Here is a 20,869-nt window from a genome sequence, read left to right as displayed (position 1 = left end):
AGTCCTGACACATCGAGGATTAACAGTATTAACTTTTTCAGCAATTTGAGCTATAGTAGCTCTCTATCTCTTGGTTCGGACCACACAGGCCAGTCTTCGCTCCCAATGTCTATGTGTCTTGGCTGCCCATTACCCTGTTGCCACTCCACCGTTGTTCCTTCCTTGGACTACTTTTTATAGATATTTGATAGATACTTTGACAGATACTGACCACTGACCACACTTTTGGAGATGCACTGACCCAGTTGTCTAGCCATCACAATTTGGTCCTTGTCAAACTGTCTCAAATCCTTACACTTAAACATGGCACCTGTTAGTGGGTGGGATATATTCGGCAGCAAGTGAACATTTTGTTCTTAAAGTTGATGTGTGAGAAGCAGAAAAAATGGGCATTCGTAAGGATTTGAGTGAGTTTTTACAAGGCCAAATTGTGATGTTAGACAAGTTAAGGCTGTTTTCACGACTGTAAAGTCAACAAAATATTAGGCAGGTGGTCATAATGTTATGCCTGATCGGTTGTCATTAATATCTGGTCGGTGTATAATCTGTATAGTTTGTCATGCTTAGTAAATTAAACTTGGGAAAGACTTAAACTCGCTACAGGTTTGCATAGAGCTCAAGAAACTGAAGTTAAATACACATTCCATCTTATTTAATTAAGGTAATTTTCACACACACGCATATATATATATATATATATATATATATATATATATATATATATATATATATATATATACTACAATAATGTTGTATCATATATTACATTAGATCTCCTGAGTAACGTGTCTAATCGCAAACGCATTTACGCTTAAACCGTCCCTTTTTTCCTCTTTTCCATTCCCATTTTTCTTCTCTCGACTTCAGCGCGTGCTCGTCTGTACAGTCTGTAGAGCGCGCGCCTCCGACTCCCTGCAAATCGCGCACTTCCGGATAATCACTGATCACCGCATCTACTCCACACTCTTGTGGAGTGGTAAAAAAAATAAATAAATAGACCTTAGTGATATCAAAGTCTTAATTTTCTTGCCGATTCGAAGGAAGTTGGTTTTACCCCTAGGTCATGGGAAACAGCGTGTCCGGGATCTCACCTCTCCGGAGAGGACATCAGAGCAGATTTCACAGACTTCACAACTACCATAAAGGTCAGATACTTTCGTGTTCATTCTTACTTCTATACATTATGTCGGAGTTTTATTATTATTATTATTATTATTATTATTATTATTATTCCTGTATTTTTGCATGATTGGATGGGTCTCAGTAAAGCCTGGGCTGTTATGTCCTTATTCATTGCATTGATCTGCTTTCCACGCTTCCTGACTCTCTTACCTTGACAGCTTGTTGCATGCTGTTGTGTTTTATGTTCATTTGGTGGTGCTGAAGGACAGCGCTCGCGCTGGGGAAGCAAATGGGACAAAGGTTGCCAATTTTTTCAAGTGATTACAAACAGGACATTGACTCTCTCGGAGGGTTTCAGTGTAACCATACCATACTTTATTCACTGGGAAATCATTTATGTTAATAACTACCATGTGATATATGTGATATACATGTACTGTGTATATTATGAATGCACTGTAAAATACTGGCTTATATGTAACCCAACTTGAGTCATTTCTTTAGTGCTACTTCAGGATGAAGCAATGGATAGCAGATTGCTGCCTAGTGATCGTAATTGGGGTACATATATATATATATATATATATATATATATATATATATATATATATATATATATATATATACACCAACATGTACCTGTATAAACCACCATTTTAGCAACAGACAAAGATGTTCTATTAGTCCGTAATGGAAACCATTAGACATTGCATGCCAGCTATAAAAGGCAGCAAATTACCAGTAGAGACCCCCAGGGACTATTAGAAAACTATCAAAAATTATGCAATTTTAATGAGGGTTTACTGACAATAATGTGTGCTGGGTCACATATGCAAATTAGCACAATGGCAGATGAGCTGTCTGTGCAAAGTTTCATTAGTTTTCTCTGTGTTCAATCAAGATTCTCTATTTTTCTCTCCTTTCAGCAAAACATGCACATATTGTAGGTGGCCTCACAATTTTAAATTGTTGGCCTGTGATTGGGAAAGTGTCCTGTCTACGATGTATGCTTCCACTTTGTGCCAATTGTTACTGGGATTGGCTCTGGATCCACCATGACTTTGATCCGGATAAAACTGTTACTGTGAATGGATGATTGAATAAAGTTTGATTTTACTTCTCCTACTTTTACTTTTACATTCTCTATGGATTTGTGTTTTATCCCCTGATGTTGCAGCAACATAAGAAACCTTTTGTCACATTCCACTTGAAGTATAAAAAAAAGTAATGACCACGCCACTTGGTATATTAAGCAGCCAAAAAGTTAGATTATCACAAATATAAAAAATGGAGAAAGAACCACATTTGTGCACAAAGTAAGCTCCATGAAGTTGTGGTTGGAGAGGAAGCTCTTAAGTGGCCTGCTGAAGAGCTCTGATCTAAATTCTTTTGAACACATTTGGGATGAACTGGAATGCTGACTGCAGCACAGGCCTCCTCACTCTACATTAGTACCTTACTTTACTAACACTCTTGTAGCTGAATGAGCAGAAATCTTCACAACCACTCCTCAAAATGTAGTGAAACATCTTTCCCGAAGAGTAAAGAGTATTATAACAGTAAATAAGGACTACATGGGGAATGGGATGTTTAAAAAGCACATACAAATCTTACTGCCAGGTGTCCTTACATATTTGTTGATAGTGTAACTCATGACAAATAAAATTCATGTTGTCCAAATCAGAAAGACATTGAAATCTACCAGGACACAAAGGTTGCTAAAAGCATTTACTGTGTTGTTGTCTTACATATTAATAAATAAATAGTTACTAAGTTATGACAACAATGTGTAGTATAGAAGGCAGTAGATATCCAGCAATAACTGTTCATTGTGCTCTTACGTTAATTTAAAAATAATATACTATTTTCGGTCTGTTTATTTATAACAGTAGCTCTTGTAGGTAATTTCATTCATTCTTTAAAAATTTGTAGAAGTTTTCATCAGCATTGAAAATGAATTGTAAAGATAATACACTGCTGATTTGTGAACTCTCTGAATTATGTATTCATAACGTCATCCTGCTGGCAGACGTGATGATAATTGCGGCCTTCATTAGCATGTAGTCATTATATTCAAATGAAGGGGTGACAGAGGGAGGAATAATAAGTAGAAGCTTTAACAAGACACTGATTTGTCACTCTCTAGCATGTGGATTCAGGGCCAGAAAGGACTTTCTCAGAGGTTAATACTTCAGATATTTCCATTGATGATGAAGGGCATGAGGCTGCATAAGGCAGGGAGGCTTAAAATTAGTTCATTAAAATATTATTGATTGATAAATGGGAAGTAACAAAATACAAATACTTGTTACTGTACTTAAGTAGACTTTAATCTGGTATCTCAAGTTTACTCCAATCTTAATTTTTCTGACAACATTTTACTTTTAATCATTTTTTTCTTTTTTTTACACAAATACCTGTACTTTCTACTTATAACGTGTCAAACCAGGTACATTACTTGTCAATTTATTTGTTATCATTGCATGGCTTGTTATTATTGCATTACACAACTGATATAGACTTATATACAAAGCTAACAACAAGCAAGACAGAAGGAAACCAGAAGTATGGCTAACATGGATGAGACAGAGGGAGTCAGCAATGTAAATATGACTGAGAGCAGAGACATTCCTGATCACCCATGGCCATATATTGTCGATGTAACAAAGGATTTCTGGCGAATCCACTACAGATAATGTCAACCAAAAAAAACACAGAGTAATGGTTTTCAAGAATTTGATAAAGACTTTTTTTCAGCAATGAAAAAAGTTCCAATCTCAAGATGATTAACAGTCATCTGGAGACCTACTTTAACTGTCCCACTGACACAACAGAGGTACTAAAGTATTTTCCTGCAGTATGCCACTTGTCATTAAGACTTCACATTCCACTTCCAACCTCAGTTACGTTTGATTGACTGTTCAGTACCACAGGACTGATTTTCAACACCAAAAAGAACATGTGTGGATTAAAAGTACTTTTTAATGATTCTCTTTTAATGAGACTCTTGATTGAACATGAAAAGAACTTGTGAAACTATGCACAGACAGAAACATAATCACCTCATTGGTTTGGGTTCTACACATAACCTAATAGTGTGTATTCAAATGAACCCAGCACCCACTGTGCTATATATGCATATGTGGTCTATGCCCCTACAATTTTTATTCTCAGTTTTGAATAGGAGTTTTTGCCACATGTTTTTGCCACATTTGCCACAGGACAAATTAATAAGGCTAGTGAAAAGACTTTTGTCTGGAATGTCTCTAAATTTTAATTTCTGTAGTATTGATTTGTCATCAGATACCTGACAGGTTTAGTCAGATAGTTGCTATAGAACTGGTAAACAGGTAAAGTATCAGTTACAGTATGCTTGCATTCAACTTTTCTTTTTTTTCTTTTCTCTTTTTGGACTTCAATAATATTTACAGTATAACTCACCTCATTTTTGTAAAACAATAATTTTGAGTTGTTTTCAAGGACAAGAGGTAGAATCACCCTACAATCTACGATTTGGCCTTGGTGGTGGCAAATCATTTTTCATGTCATCTTCGTCTTTTCTCTGCTTGTGTTCTATATGGTGGTTGTTCAGCCCAGATACATTCATTATATAACAAAATTTGAAATTCTTTTTGCATTAAGATATTAATATGGTGTGAGGTCCTGTTACTGAAGTGACAATAAATCAGTTCATAATAATGAATAATTTTTACTTAAGTACATGTTAGAGCCCATACATCTTTGCTTTATCTTGAGTAAAAAAAGTGTAGTCATTTGGATGTCCAGATTATGACCATTTTATTTTGGTTTCTTCTGACTGGTCTTCCTGTACTGCTAAACTGCCACTACTGAGACCTTGAGTAAGACCCTTATTTTTACTGCCCAGTTGTATAAAGTGATATAAATGTAAGTTGCTCTAGATAAGCAATTTCTTCAAATGTAATGTAAATAAAATCCTGTGTGCAGTCTCAAGTCAGCCACAGATGACAGAGTGTTCCAGGAATGGATTCAGACAGGTAATTAAAGATCTGGTAGTGATCTGCATTCTAATCTTGTAAATGAACCTTCAGTTAGAACTTGCTTAGGGAACTATAGCCTAGGGTAAGTTGTGACTCTAAATTTGGATAATTTTTCCCAAAAAAGTCCAAACCCCTGACCTATATGTAGAATGAAGAGGGCATTTATAGGTTGATGTATAACTTGACATCCAAAAGCAAAATCTCTATTATATATATAATATATAATATCTCTATATATCTCTATTTTTTTTCAGACTACCATTATGTTTCCACAGGCTTTCTGCTTAAAAAAAAATAAGATACAGCTAGTTATTGATTTCTAAATGTATTTTAAACCAAGTACTGTTGTTTAACTGATTAATTATGATTAGTCAGAAGGCATTGATTAATTTTCTATAACAACATGCATAAGTGTGTGCAGTGTGTATTTGTTGATATTGGGAAGTTTTCTTTGAGGAGACACAGATTTATTTGCATTATTATAATGAGACTCTATTGCCAATGCTTAAAGGTGGTAAAGTTTTCAGGAACAATGTATAATTTTTGTGCTCCATGATAAATATACCTGATAAAATTATTATTATTTTTTGTAAGTCCTGTTTAATAATTTTACAATTATAATCATTGGCAAATATCTGTATATGATTAATAAAGCATGTCAGGAAATGCTGTTAAAAGAAGTAAAATGTTATTTTGCTATAACAATACGCCCCATCAGGTTTTATCCCTTACATAACAAATAATCAGTATAAACAGTCTGACAACTTATGGTCATTTGTTTTGGAGTTGGGGCCTCCATAACCGTAACAAACGTATACACTAGTTCACCAATCAAGATTGACAGCATAAGACTAGACTCTTTGTCTATTGGATGTACAACTGTTACTCACCTGAAGTTGAACCAGTTAATATCACTGTTTAAATGTGGGTGCCCACCCTGCACATGTAGAGCTGGTCCAGATGATCAGATGATGAATATTTTTCTTCTCATTTACTCTCAACTTTTTCAACCTACCACAGGTGTGTTGCAGCACATTCTCACCTCACATCATCACATATCGACACTGTGGACGTTGCGTCCGACGGTACCCCCTTCGTGTCGCTTTTCGACGTAGAGAGACGGTACCTCCCTTTGCGTCGCTTTTCGATGCAGATTGATGGGAGCCCCTGTGCTTCGCTTTGCAATGCAGATCGCTGTCCTATACACTTAATAATTTATTATCTATCATAATAAGTGTATAGGATCAATTTTAGAATTTAGAAAAATCCTGAAGATGACCGTAACCGTAACCGTAACCCTAACCCAAACCCTAACCCAAACCCGAACCCGAACCCTAAACCAAACCCTAACCGTAACCCGCAAATGGGTCCCGTCCATCTGCGTCGAAAAGCGACGCGAAGGGTTTCCCATCCCTCTACGTCGAAAAGCGATTAGAAGGGGGTACCCTCGGCGTCGGATGTGGACGCCATCGGACGCAACATCCACAGCGTCGATATGTGACGAAGTGGGGTGCGAATGTGTTGATGTAGGCTAGCTTACGAAACTAACATCAAGCACAGCAAAAGGCAGTAGTGGTAGGCCAGCATGGACGAGACAGAGAGTCAGCGATGTAAACATGAAAACAGAGACATTCCTGATGACCTGATCATCATCATCATTTCTCTGCTTGTGTTATATATGGTGGTTGTTCAGCCTGAATACATTGAATAGGTAACAAAATGAGAATTTTGTATTAATATAATCATATTATGTAAGGTCCAGTTTCCAGTGTGACACTAAAACAGGTAGTAGTAGTAATAGCTATAACTTTTTTACTTTAAAATAGTCTTTTGAAACATGAGTATTTGTACTTCTACTTAAGTGAAGGATGTGTGTTCTTTTGCCATCTCTGGTGATGACAGGGTTGTGGATAAATAAAATGGTTAAAAATTATATTTGTATCAAGTGTTTTTTTAAATGTCTAGAACCAACCCTGAATAGGCCTCTTTTAAATATAGAAGCTTTCATTTAAGTCAAAGGAGGCTATACCAAATATTCTGAAATGTATATAATCAACACAAATATTTTATTTTTTACCCAAGCTGTTTAAAATATTATTTGTAATGATAAGTTCTGTATTAAATAGTAGCCCTAGTGATTTTATATTTTGGGGTCCCGTTGTATGTGTATTTGTGAATGATGGAGAATGCCAGTGTTTAAGTTCATTCAATACAACAAATAATTCTTAATAGGATAGTACCTAGACTTCTTACCTGGACATTCAACTTGTCAGGTTCTCTCTGCAACACAAAATAGCATGTATCGTTCCCATGGCGATTGCCATTAAGTGCAATGTTAGACCAATAATCAGAGGAAACAGTTGGCAAAAAAACAACAGAGCTGCATGTTTCTGATTCCAGGCACACACTTTTGCTTATTCACATAAAAACAAAAATACAATAACTTCAGTGTATACCATATAATTTCGCCTCAACATTGTATGTCTTTTCTCAACTATAATCTTTTTGTCTGTTCTGCCCTTTCTCCTTATAATACAACAGTATTTATATTATACTGTAGGGTTCCATAAAAAAATATTGCAGCAAAGTTTTAAGTGTTGGAGTTTGTCAGGACTAAATAACGAAAATTATCTTAATAGGAATGATAATAGTCAAGAACTCCTAAAACAAAAGTGCAATCATTTCTTTTCTCTGTCCTCATTTGATGTAGATGTTCAGTGCCATATTAATGAGAATTCAGATGTTAGAGGTAGTTGACACTTAAAAAGTCTCAGCTATACAATGCTGTTTTGATGAATATTTAGTAATAATTACATTTTGTTATTATTTTTATGCTATTATGCATCAGCTTGAAATTTCAGCTCATCAACTTTGGGCAGTTTTTTTGGAAAACAAAAAGGTTTGTATGTATGTACTATAGATGCATTAGGATTTAGGAAGTTGACAAAAGCCATTACTCATACAACAGGATAATAAGAGAAAATAAATCTATGGTGGAAATGTCATTTTGGAATTTAGTCCGAATGTGAGATTCAGTAAAGAGTTCAAAAAAGTATGAATTAAAAAAAATAATAAAAAATTAAAATAAAATAATAATAATAATAATAATAATAATAATAATAATAATAATAATAATACTTGGTCTGTCAGCTGATAGTCATTTGAGGCTATTTATATGAGGCTGGAAAATGTGATCTGTTACACAAAGAACTTTTTCCTGAGAGTATTCAAGGTCCACACCACAAATGCATAGTTTAGCCTGAATAAAAACACTTTATTCAATTGAATAATTGTAAACACACATACTCTTATCAGGCATTTGATCAGAAACATTATACTTATGCAGAGCTTGAAATGAAAAGTTTCCAAACACACCCTATCAGCTTGAAATTTAAACTTTTTAACTTTGGCTTTTTAACTTTTTTGTAACTAACAGTTCGAAACATGGACGCTCAAATTGTAAACAGTTCAGAGAGTCACTTAAGACAAACATAACACAGACACAATACATGGTTACATTTATAACTTCTTCTTCTTCTTCTTTCGGCTTCTTCCATTAGGGGTCGTCACAGCGGATCATCCGTCTCCATATCCCCCTGTCCTCTACATCTGCCTCTTTCAAACCAGCTACCTGCATGTCTTCCTTTACCACATCAATGAACCTCCTCCTTGGCCTTCCTCTTTTCCTCCTTACTGGCGGCTCCATCCTCAGCATTCTCCTACTGATATACCCCATGTCTCTCCTCTGCACATGTCCGAACCATCTCAATCACACCTCCCTCACCTTGTCTCCAAAACGTCCTACATGCGCTGTCCCTCTAATAAACTTCTTTCTAATCCTGTCCATCCTCGTCACTACTAATGAAAACCTCAACATCTTCAGCTCTGCTACCTCCAGCTCCACCTCCTGTCTTTTACTCAATGCCACTTTCTCTAAACCATACAACATCGCAGGTCTCACCACAGTCCTATAAACTTTCCCTTTCACTCTTGCAGATACCCTTCTATCACATATCACTCCTGTCACTCTTCTCCACCCACTCCATCCTGCCTGCACTCTTTTCTTTACTTCTCTAACACACTCTCAATTACTTTGCACTGTTTTTCTCGTAATCCACATATTTGATTTGTTTTACACTGGATGCCCTTCCTAAAACAACCCTCCATTTATCCAGGCTTGGGACTGGCACTAAGAGTGCACTGGGCTGTGCAACCCTAATGGTTGGGTTACATGGTTACATTTATAACACTATCCATAATTAGCAATTATTTTTTAGAAGGTAATCAGCAATATTAGAGTTACATTCAATTCATCAAGGGTATTGACACAAAGCTCAATTGGTATTGAAGGCTCATTACAGCACAACTAGCACAGACTTTTGACACATAGCAGGTGTTGTTTGCAGATTAATGCTTTTTAGGCCAATTTCTTACTCTAATATCTGCATAAAAGGTAATTTGATAAAAAACATAGAATAAATATTTATTTTTTTCAAGAATTTGTTGTGTTTGACAAAATTAGGTTGAATGAGCCAGTACTTTCAATATTAGTCAAATTTGGTTAATTAAGGAAAATTTAGCAAAACAACTATATTTTTAAGAAAGTTTATAGTTTGGAAAATGATTATTGCTAGCCATAGCCTATTTTGTCCATTTTGATGAACATTTTGTGTTTGTGTACATTTCGGAAGTATTCTGACATAATGATTAAATATGCAATAATTCCAATAATAGTGCGTTAAAATTAAATTGTATGTAGTTACTTATACAATTATATTATGACAATATTAAGTTTTGGAAGTCATATTTTTATTTGTGTTATTGATGGTATTGAATTAGTTTTATAGAGCAATGTAGTTTAAAGCTGAATTAGCATTACACATCTAAAACTTAAAAAGTTGTTGTATTGACTGAGACACACAGTGGTCTGACATAATTTGAAATAAATGTCTACCAAATACAATATTCTGTGGCCAGTTTTGTTTTGTGCTTTTGTTTTTAGGTTTTGCTTTCTGTGAAAGGAATTGGTATGAACTTGGACATGAAATGATGTGTATAAATGCATTGAGTACTCATGTGTGCTAATTCAGTGCTGCTCTGGCCTGTATCAAGGGATTAGTTTTATGCAATTTTCAAGCAGGCATCAGAAGACAAGGTGCACAGTAACTAGTCCAGAAATAATTCAATCATAGTTGTGTGTGTGTGTGTGTGTGTGTGTGTGTGAGTGTGTAAGAGAAAAAAGGCTAAGTGTCAGTGCTTTCCTTTCCTTTCAGTATGAGCAGAAGCCCATGTACATGTTCATTTGTGTATGTGTGTGCTGTGGGTGTGTGAGCATGTGCATTCATGAGCATGTGAATCAGCAGACCAGCTGACATTACCCAGACTGTAGTCCTTCTGGGTGAATAAACAAGGTCCATGAGTCTCAGACAGTCAGCTGAGAGAAGCAAGAAACAGTACATACTGGATTGTATGCATCATATAATAGTGTAGTGGTGTACAGTATACAGTATATATACACACAGACATACAGTTATGGTACTCGTGTGATCATTTAGCCAATGTAAGGTGAGAAGTAGGGTGAGAAGGCCTAGGGTGCAATCAGTGTTCATTGGGGTTCCAAAGGGCAGAGGTCAGAACTATGTAGCGGGACACTCAGGATCTTTCATTCCAACCCATGGAAACCATATGTTCACGGAGCTGTTATTTAATTTTAGAGACGAAAAAACTAGAATAATATATTTTTTTGCAGATTTTGCAGGTATTGGCAAGCAGACAAAATATGAAACTTATGAATAGGGCATGTGGCTTTGCATGATTAAACAACATACGGTTGTATATATAAACAACATACAGCTGTATATATATATATATATATATATATATATATATATATATATATATATATATATATATATATATATATATATATATATATATATATATAATCTAATTAATGCAGTACACTTTTTATTATATTGATTTAATTAAATAATTGGTTAAATTGGCACAAATGTTATTAATTAAATACAATAAAATTAAATAAATAGAAAAATGTATTTAAATAATTTGCCCAACACCATTTGGGTAAGACAGATGTGAATATACGTGTGTGTGTGTGTGTGTGTGTGTGTGTGTGTGTGTGTGTGTGTGTGTGTGTGTGTGTGTTTTTTATACATTTAATATTTAATTTTCTACTTATTTCATTCCTTCTATCCTTCATTCATTCACTCTTTTAAAAGAAATTCTTGAAGCTGTAAATAAAATGCTAAAGAATACATATCGTTAGACTGTCATAAAAACAGAAATAGATGCGATTCCCTGCATGTGTAAAACAACACAATACAAATTGTATTTCTGTTACACAGTGCGTAACAGTGACACTGTGCTAACGCTAGTTTTTTTTTTATACCCCTGGCACTGTTGTGTATGTTTAGTATTAGTTAAAAAAAACAAATGTACATTTTGTTTACACCTAGTAATTGTGAGAACATTATCAGAACATTTGGTCCTTTTAGCTAAATGTTATATGCAACACATACAGACAAATATATGCTCACCCAAGAGAATGTACTGTACACCTTACACTTAAATTACATGAAAATATATACACACAGTGGGCACACAAACACAATTTCCATTCACCAGGTCTTGCAGCCGTATGTTAAATGAAAAGATGTTGATTTGTTCACTTGGGAAGTAACAGTTTAGTTCAGCTGAATTTGCTCATCCTGTGGAAAGGCAGCAAAAAAGTGAAAAGCCACAATTATCTGCTGCAGTGAATGATTGCTCCAAGCTTGTTTCTAACAGCTCGGCTAAATTAAGCAAGCTGCACTGGGTTTGAAAAAGTATAGTCTAAAGTCTATATTATAGATATAAACACATTTAATGCATGGGTGTCATACACTCCTTTTTAAAGAATTATATTTCTTAGTGATGAAAGTGCTGAAAGAAAAAAAAACAAAATATGTTTTATAATAAAGTATAAAAAACTGACTAAACAGCAAAATGTCAGCTAACTAAGACTAATGCTATTTTCATATTATCATGCACAAACTATAATGGTTATACTCTATATGGGCAAAAATCTTTAGACTGACCAGAAAGTTTGTATGTCCTTTTTAAACATCCCATTACACATTTTGTTGTCATTTGTTATAATAACCTCCATTCCTCAGGGTCGATGTTCCACTAGATTTTGCTGTGGAGATTTGTTCTCATTTTAGCCACAATGGTAAAGTTAGGTACTGATGTAGGGTGAGAAGGCCTAGGGTGCAGTCAGTGTTTATTGGGGTTGAGGTCAGAACTCTGTAGCAGGCCACTCAAGAGCTTCCAAACCGTAGAAACCATATGTTAATAAAGGTGGCTTTGCATTTGTCCTAGTTCAAGAAAAGGGGAATAGAATAGTATATTTTTTGCAGGTTTCGCAGGTATTGGAAAGCAGACAAAATATGAAAATTATGAATAGGGCATGTGGCTTTGCATAGTTAAACAACATACAGATATTATCACTTAGGGTGTACCGACTTTAGTTGCCAGTTAATTTGACAATAATGGCTGTATGTTGAGTTATTTTCAGAGAACAGTAAATCTATACTGCTACAAAATTTTATTTTTCTTTAAGGGCATATACTAAAATGGTTGCTACAGTGTTAGGTGTGTACTCACTTTTATGAGATACTGTACATGAATCAGCATCCACTATTAACCTGCTTGAAAGAGCTTCTTAGAGCAAGATTTAGGACTGATGAAGGATGACACTAGATAGGGTATATGGTTACTTGCATTGTAATTTAGATGGCTTGTGAAAGTACACAATTTTTGACCATATTTATAAATATTTTATATATTTTAGATAGTAGACTTAACTTGTAACCCTGTCGCATCACATTCCCCACTGGTTCTGCTGCATTTCTTTAAAGGCTTATAATTTTTAAGGTCTACATACTCATCTCAGCCTCAAAAGACTGTATCTTCTATGTTTGGACATTTCCAAATACTTCGACAGGATCATGGTGGAGATCAAATATCTCACCTGACAGTTCAATCTCACAGGGACTGAGTGAACACACACTCATACATCATCACTTTGTCATTAAAGGACTCAATCTGAGAGTGCGCATTGACATCATTAGCTCAATCCTTACCGCTAGTTTAGTTTCTGGAAAAAAGATGGATATCATTGACCTTGAACTTTTTTTCTTGGGTCAGCCAGTCTCTCAGAGCAAGGTCCACAGACATTAGTAATGACTGGGCTTCTGGCCAGTGATGGGTGAAAGTGGGGTGGGGGGATTTGAGCAAGGATATTAGCATTATACATTTTTTATTGCTCAAGCTGCATTGTTAACCTGGCCTTGACTGGCTTTGAGGAGCACTGAACAGCCATCCAAAATACCACAATTAAGACTACATTTTAGCTAATCAAGGAATAACCTTAAGTCCCAAAAGTGCAGACGTTATTATGGAACAAATGATGGAATGTTTGTTTAGTAATTGAATGGCCTAAGTGCACAAATTATAAGCAAAATAATAGTCAGGTGAAAAGTTTTCAAATGAGTTCATGAACAGTGTATAGGAAACTAGCAAACATAGAGTAACCCGACTGCAGTATAATCCATTTAAAGAAATATTTTACCCAAAAAAGCAAATAATTGCAGAAAACATGATAGAGGACAGTATGCAAATAAGATTACAACACTACTTTTTCACATAAACATTTTCTCTAGTTTGGATGAGCCTATACTAACTGTAGTCTCAGATTCCTATCTATAGAAGTAAAAGCTCAATTTGGTTCTCTGCTACTGTAACCCATCCAAACCAAGATTTGATGTGTTCACTTATTTGGAAATGTTTGCTGTGCTCCATGTTTGTAAAAACAAGTAGCTATTTATATTACTGTAGCCTGCCGATAAGCTCGAAACAGTCGGGCATCCAGACTGATTTGTCTGGGCATCCAGACTTTTCTCAAAAACAATGTGTTTCAACCAGCACTACCTTTTACTAGAGTTTTTGTTGTTGTTGTTGTTGTTGTTGTTGTTTTTCACACCTTTTTGTGTAAACTTTGGAGAGTGGTAACTTCTTTAATACTCAAACCAGATCATGTTGCACCAACAATCAATGTTACAGTCAAAGATCACTTTTCCTTTATTTTTGTCTGCATCTGCATGATTTTATGCAATGAACTGCTACATAGTTGGCTGATTGGAATACTCTTTGGGACAGGCCTTCCTATTGATGTGACTAGTGAGTGTAGAGAATATTGTGTACACAAATATTTCAAAGAATGTGTAATTGTGATAATTTTCTATTATCAAAAAGACACGTTGTACTCTATAAGTATGAATAAAACAGTTGTGGCTATTTCAAAAAGCATCTTGAATTGTAAGCGCATCCAGAAAAAAAGCAGGCAAAAGGATGTCATATTTGCTGACCATGATGAAAAGCATGAGCGAAAAGAGAAAGGAAAGAAAGCTGTACTGTATCACTCCAATCTTTAGTTGGAGCACTCACTCAGGCGTTCCACACGCTCTGCGTAAGTGCTAATAACCCACAAACAGACTGCAGCTCCAAACCGAGATATAATAAGGACGATGTAGCAATTTCACTTCTTCACCATCTACAGTATGCACCACTCATATATAACTTACATGTTTATGCACACAATAACATGAAAGAGCAGAAAGTCTGGTTGGAGTAACTCTTTGGAATGCATGTCATAACTTTACACGTTATGCAAATCAACAGGCAGATTGCATGTTTGCATAATCAGAGATACAAACATTTTCTTTGAAATGGCTGCTGATTAATTAATACTGCAAAATCAAATTACATCCATAACACATTTACATGGCATCATTACTAAAAGCATTTACTGTATATAATTTACACACTGTGGCTATGCTTGTTTTAGGGTATGTTGTGGTTGATTATATTAAGCAGGCTTTCCATGCCAGTAGTACAGTAAATCCTTCTAAGCTCACAGACCTGCAGCAAATCAAAATCATATGACTTGCAATGACTACTGATACCTATTTAGAATATGCATTCCTATTTTAGCAGTTCATCTATATATTTGTCATGGTCTCATTTCAACTCGCCCAGCTGTAAGTCCTTGAAGTTAAAATTGTCATAAAGACAGGTGCTGATTGCTAATGTCCTTATAAAAACAGGAACTGTTAACACCCAGCTGGTATCACAATTTTATTATCGTTATTGATGTTGTTCCTTGTTGTCAATCTAGTATACAAATCTCATATTGTTTTCATCCTTGGCTTACAATCAATACCAAAACTGCCAGACTCTGCACAGTTTTGATTATCCCCATCTCCATATAATCACAAAAAGACTACAATGTTAGTCAATAAGCCAATCCAGTACACACGGATGGGATTTCATTTATTTTATTCTCAATCAAAAATGGCCAATCAGGTCAAAATGTACCATATGATTTTCATTGACTAAGCTTGCTGTCTAGCTAAAATTAGTAAACCAGCTAAAATAAACACTATATTGGCAAAAGTATTGGGTCACCTGGTTATAAGTATGGTATGTGATTTTTAAGAATTGCATTTCACATTTAGTCCAAAATCTTATAATTCTCTTCACTATTCTGGGAAGATGTTCCACTGGACTTTGGAGTGTGCTCATGGATATTTGTGTTTATCGGCCACAAGGGTATTAGGAATGGTAGGTGAGGTGAAGAGGCCTGGGGTGCAGTCAGCATTACAATTCATCCCAAAGGTGTTCAGTAGGGATGAGATCAGAGCTCTATAGCAGGCCTCTCAAGATCTTTCTCATCAAAGCATGTAAACCAGATCTTCAAGGAGCACATTTCTTTTGCACAGGGGCACTGGCATGCTGGAGCAGGTTTGGGTTTCCAAGTTTAAGTGAATGCAAAATTTTATTATAGTGCATCTAAAGATGTCCTGTACAATTGAGTGCATCCATCTTGGTGGTAACAGTTTGGAAAAGAACCCACATATAGCAGGAAAGGTCTGGTGACCCAATACTTTTGGCAATATGGTGTATTACTCACAGTTGGACTGAAAGAGCATAAAATGGATTTTTGTTTGCTGATTATGACAGTTGTTCACCCAGTAGCTTCTCTGGACAATCTTGTCTTTACCTGGTCATTTACATTCCAAGGCAGCCTTTTCAATGTGCAGTCATTTAGTGTAGAGGTTGCTATTGTTTTAAAGTGATTTTATGATGGAGATGAAATTTTGGGTTTTAAAAGAAATGTCTAAACCCTGTTTAATACTTTTTCCAGAACCACCAGTAATACTTTATGGATTGGGCAATAATGGTCCTGAATTTTTACATAATCACAGCATTTAATGGCTTTTTGTTCCCTAATTTGAATACATTTGTGTGGATTAAAATCATAACAACAACTTGGTTGTTTCTTTCACAAACTTAAAAAAAAAATGTAACTTTAAGCCCCTGTTATGTAACTTAGGTCATGGCTTTTTTTTATTATAATTATTTATTATTCCAATTTTTTTATTTATAAGAATCTATTGGAAAGAATTTGGGTAAGATACAGTACATGGACTGGACTTAAATGAACACATTTAATATAGGATCTATAGGGGTTTTTTTTGTTTGTTTGTAGGTTATTTTATAATACTAATAGCTGTACCAATGAAACACGTCATATGTTCGAGGTATATTCCAAGAACCAAAGCTGATGCAAGTTAAGACTAGCATGATGAGAAAGCAAGGTCATTAAAAATTGGCAGCTTTTTTTTTTGTGAGCCCCAAATGTGAATACTTGGTGGATCCAATGTATGGAGGGATTCAATGAGTTACCCTGTTGTTTTTTTTGTATTATTTTAGTCTGAATAATGAATGTTGATGATATCACATCTGCGATCAGGTTTCCAAAAATCTGTAATGTATGAGATAGAATAAAACGAGTGATCTTGATTGACTCTAAGACAATAGAATTCTGCTGATTGTTGCCAGTAATTCCAGTTTTAAATAAATAGTTCAGCCATGACCTTTTGGAGTCATCATTTTTTAGTGACTGAAAAGTGCAGGCCTGATTGGCGATTTTAAGAAATAAAAGGTGTTCTTTGCCAACAAAACACAAAATTTAGGCCAGATGCAGTTATTTCCATAACCTCCCACACATGTATGGCAAAGGCAAACACATATAAGACACCAGCAAAAGACCTTTCCAAACAAAAGAGTGGGTTCAAATGGATTCAGTCAAAATGCAGGTTTTTACAGGAGAATAGATTACTCATAAGGTAGTGTTCTTTCCATTCGTTCCACCACGGACTAGAGATTACACTGTTACAAATGACATTCATGCTTATCATGTTCACTTACATCATTTACCCTAATTCAGCATCATTAAAAATTGTATTCTCAAGCTAAAACTCAAGCTAAAACAATTGGATAGGAGATTCATTTAACTGCTTTCATTGAGTACTGGCTCAATGTGAAATTATTTCTTCCCAAAGCAAGTAATGTCATTAAAATTACAAAACACATATTTAGGTTTCTCAAGTCACTCCCTGGTTTGAAGATCTGAAAAACAGATAGATCGAAAATGACAAGCTTCCTTTAGGAAAGGTGCCAAATTGGTTTAGCTCTTGGGTGTAAATGCCTTCATATGTGTGGGAAAAGAGGGAAAACATATTAGATGAACAATATATTCCACCAGGCAGCCTTAGGCAATTTAGAGACATCAGTGAGAAAGTAAGTAATCAACATGTCACAACTCTCAGTGGGTTCTTTGGTTACATTCACTTGAAGCAGATCAAACAGGCTAATATCATTCAATCTACCCATAAGCAGATTCGTTCAGATTTAGCATTTAGTAGAAATCCACTTGTTTGTCACTTTGTTTTTGCCCATGTGAGTAATATCAACAGTTCCCTTGGTTAAAATGACTCCATTGATATTCTTATTTTAAATAGATAACTGGTTGTTTTTACCAGTACCATCATTGAGTAAGTCTTTAAGAAAGTAAGCAAAAATCAGTTCTATTTTATTGTTTTAGCAAAAGATTGATAAAACTACATGAAGCAGGGTTTGATAAGACCTTCTGGCATGTCTGTCTCAGTTCTATAGCTTTTACCATCACAGCACAACTGTGTTTCGATTCTTAAAGTTGTATATGATTGTATATAAAATTTCATATTTAGAGGATTTCCTTTTGTCATTTGATTTATTGTGATCGCACCCTACAAATACTTCTTCTTCTTCTTCTTCTTCTTTCGGCTGCTCCCATTAGGGGTCGCCACAGCGGATCATCCGTCTCCACACCACCCTGTCCTCTACATCTGCCTCTTTTACACCAACGTCTCAAGGTTACGAACGTAACCCTAGTTCCCCGAGGGAACGAGACGCCGCGCCGAAACGCTATGGGAACGCCCCGCGTGACCACGCCTGAACCACGTGTGAAATCTAGCCAATAGGCAAGCCGTGGCGTCATAGACAGGCGGCGTCGCGTAAACCAGGAAGCTACAAGATGGCTGTGCGGTGGTAGCGACATTAGCTTCTGCAAAGAGAGAAGGTAAGCGCCGCAGGGATGCAGGGAGTGTGGCACGGAGACGCAGCGCCTCGCCCTCGGGGAACTAGGGTTACGTCAGAACCTTGAGACGCCCCTTCAGGAACTCGAGCTGCGCCGAAACGCTATGGGAACGAGTGTCCAATCACGCCACACTGACCAGACCCTGCCAAAGAGTGAGGGCCTCGCACCAGCACGTAGGGACAGAGGAGCCCGGGTGGCTCTGAGGTCGAGGCCATAGAACCTGACAAAGGCCAGCGGGTGGACCAACCCGCAGGCCACAGACGCCCCGGAGTGACACTCATGTGCACCCGCCGCAGAGGCCGCCACACTCCGCGGGCGAGCCCTGACCGCGATCGGGCGGGGACCAGGACTCGCAGCCGAACAACTGCACCAACCACCCCAAGGACTCGCCCTGTGGAGATAAGCACCCAGTGCTCGCACTGGACACAGCCGGTCTCGTAACCCCTGGTCGGGGCTATAATAGAGGAGGGCAGAATGCCTGTAACACGACACATCGTGGGAGCACCTGGCCCCGTAAGAACACTCTGGGCATGCCAGGGGCAACCCAGGTGGGACGAGGCAACTGCCAAGTCCCAGACAGGCACTCCGAGTCGTGTCCCGGGCCACAGCCTCCGGCGCCGCGGAGGAAACGTGTCACCAATGGGACCTACCCAGCGAACACGGAAACCCTCAGGGTCGAAGGGTTAACCCTGCGGCAAACTGTACCTGCAAAACACCAGAACTGAACCGACCGGCAGTCATCTGGGTCCAAGTCATGGTGCTCACACCGTGACGCGAACAGTCGCCATCGTGCGGCATACGACCTCCTCATGGAGGGAGCTCTGGAGTGAGAGGGGCCTCTACTACCTCGGTAGAGAGAACAGCCGCTACAAACCGTGTCCCCTCAGGGGCCACAGGCTCCACAACACCGGGCAGGGGTGAACCAGGGTTCCGCCCGCCAACCAGGTGCTACCCGGAGGAGACAGACTCCCTACCGGCAAAACTTTCCCAGAACTCCCGAGAGCAGCGCAATCGGGGAAAGGCGTACAGGCGTAGCCTCGCCAAGACCGCCCCACGGCAGCCACTGTCTCGACAGGGCGCCTGCTCAGGCATCCAACCGCCCCGGATGTAACCGGCTCTAAATGAGAGGAGTTCGTCCCGGGACCACAAGAGGACCCCCTGCGCCCGTTTGCTCGCAAGGGCGAGACAGGAGGTCCCCCCGGTGGACGATGTACGAGACCACCGCAGCATTGTCCGAGCGGACCAACACATAGCGATCTCTAAGGACTGGGAGAAAGAGTTGTAACCCAACAACACTGCCAGCACCTCCCGCAACCTATGTGCCACAAGAGACGCGGGCCGCTCCACAGACCCTGAGAGGAGTGGCCACTCATGACCGCCCCCCACCCCGTGATGGAAGCGCCCGTCGTTAGCGTTACGCGACGACAAGGAGTCCCTAAAACAGGGCCTCGGGACAGAACGTACGGTTCTACCATGCAACCAAGGCTCGTGGGCACACCGTAAGACCTTGATGTGATGACACAGACTCCTCAGGGGAGAACCTACCGCCCGGAGCCACCACTGGAGGGGCCACATGCGGACACTGCCGACATGAGACCCAGCAGCCTCTGGAACTGCCTCACAGTGACCAGGCGGCCTGCCCCTACCCTCCTGACTGCAGTGAGGATGACTACAAACCGGGCGGGAGACAACCGTGCCCGCAACTCGCCGAGTCCCACACCACGCCGAGAAAGTGGCCTCCGCGCTGGGAAAGTACACACAACCCGCGCCCCAGTCCGAACCCCAGTACCTTCATGCAGGCGGAACAGCACCTCAATGCCAAACCGCCAGGTGGTCTAACGAGCCACCATCAACCAATCGCTGATATAATACAGAACGCGGATGCCCTGAAGCCGCAGCGGGTCAGTGCTGCTCACGCACTCTGTGAAGGCACGGGGTGAGGGCGCTAGGCCGCACGGAAGGACCGATATTGGTAAGCTTCGCCCCGAAAGCAACCTCAGGAACCTCCCGTGCGCGGTGAAGGACGGCTGCATGGGAGCATGCAACCTCCAGATCTAGCGATGACAAATCAGTCCTTGACATGACCTGAGACACGACCTCTCTAAACGAGAAACCTGAACCCGAGCCCCAAAAGTGAGTGGTTCAAGTAGCAGAGATCCAGAATGGGACGCAACCCACCGTCCTT

The 20,869-nt window shown here is 38.3% G+C and overlaps 1 protein-coding gene across 1 annotated transcript in view; it reads left to right on the top strand.

Annotated features, from left to right (window-relative positions):
* The first annotated feature begins 900 nt into the window (after positions 1–900).
* Positions 901–20,869, top strand: part of neurl1aa (neuralized E3 ubiquitin protein ligase 1Aa) — a 95,068-nt gene continuing 75,099 nt past the window's right edge. The window contains exon 1 of the mRNA XM_046837408.1: positions 901–1,145. Coding sequence (XP_046693364.1) covers positions 1,064–1,145 — 82 coding nt within the window. The 5' untranslated portion in view covers positions 901–1,063. The remainder of the gene's footprint in view (positions 1,146–20,869) is intronic.

Source organism: Silurus meridionalis, chromosome 24 (assembly GCF_014805685.1).
Source record: "Silurus meridionalis isolate SWU-2019-XX chromosome 24, ASM1480568v1, whole genome shotgun sequence".
Classification (NCBI taxonomy): domain Eukaryota; kingdom Metazoa; phylum Chordata; class Actinopteri; order Siluriformes; family Siluridae; genus Silurus; species Silurus meridionalis.
Note: the sequence above shows the minus strand (reverse complement) of the source record. Positions and strands in the feature narration are given on the sequence as shown.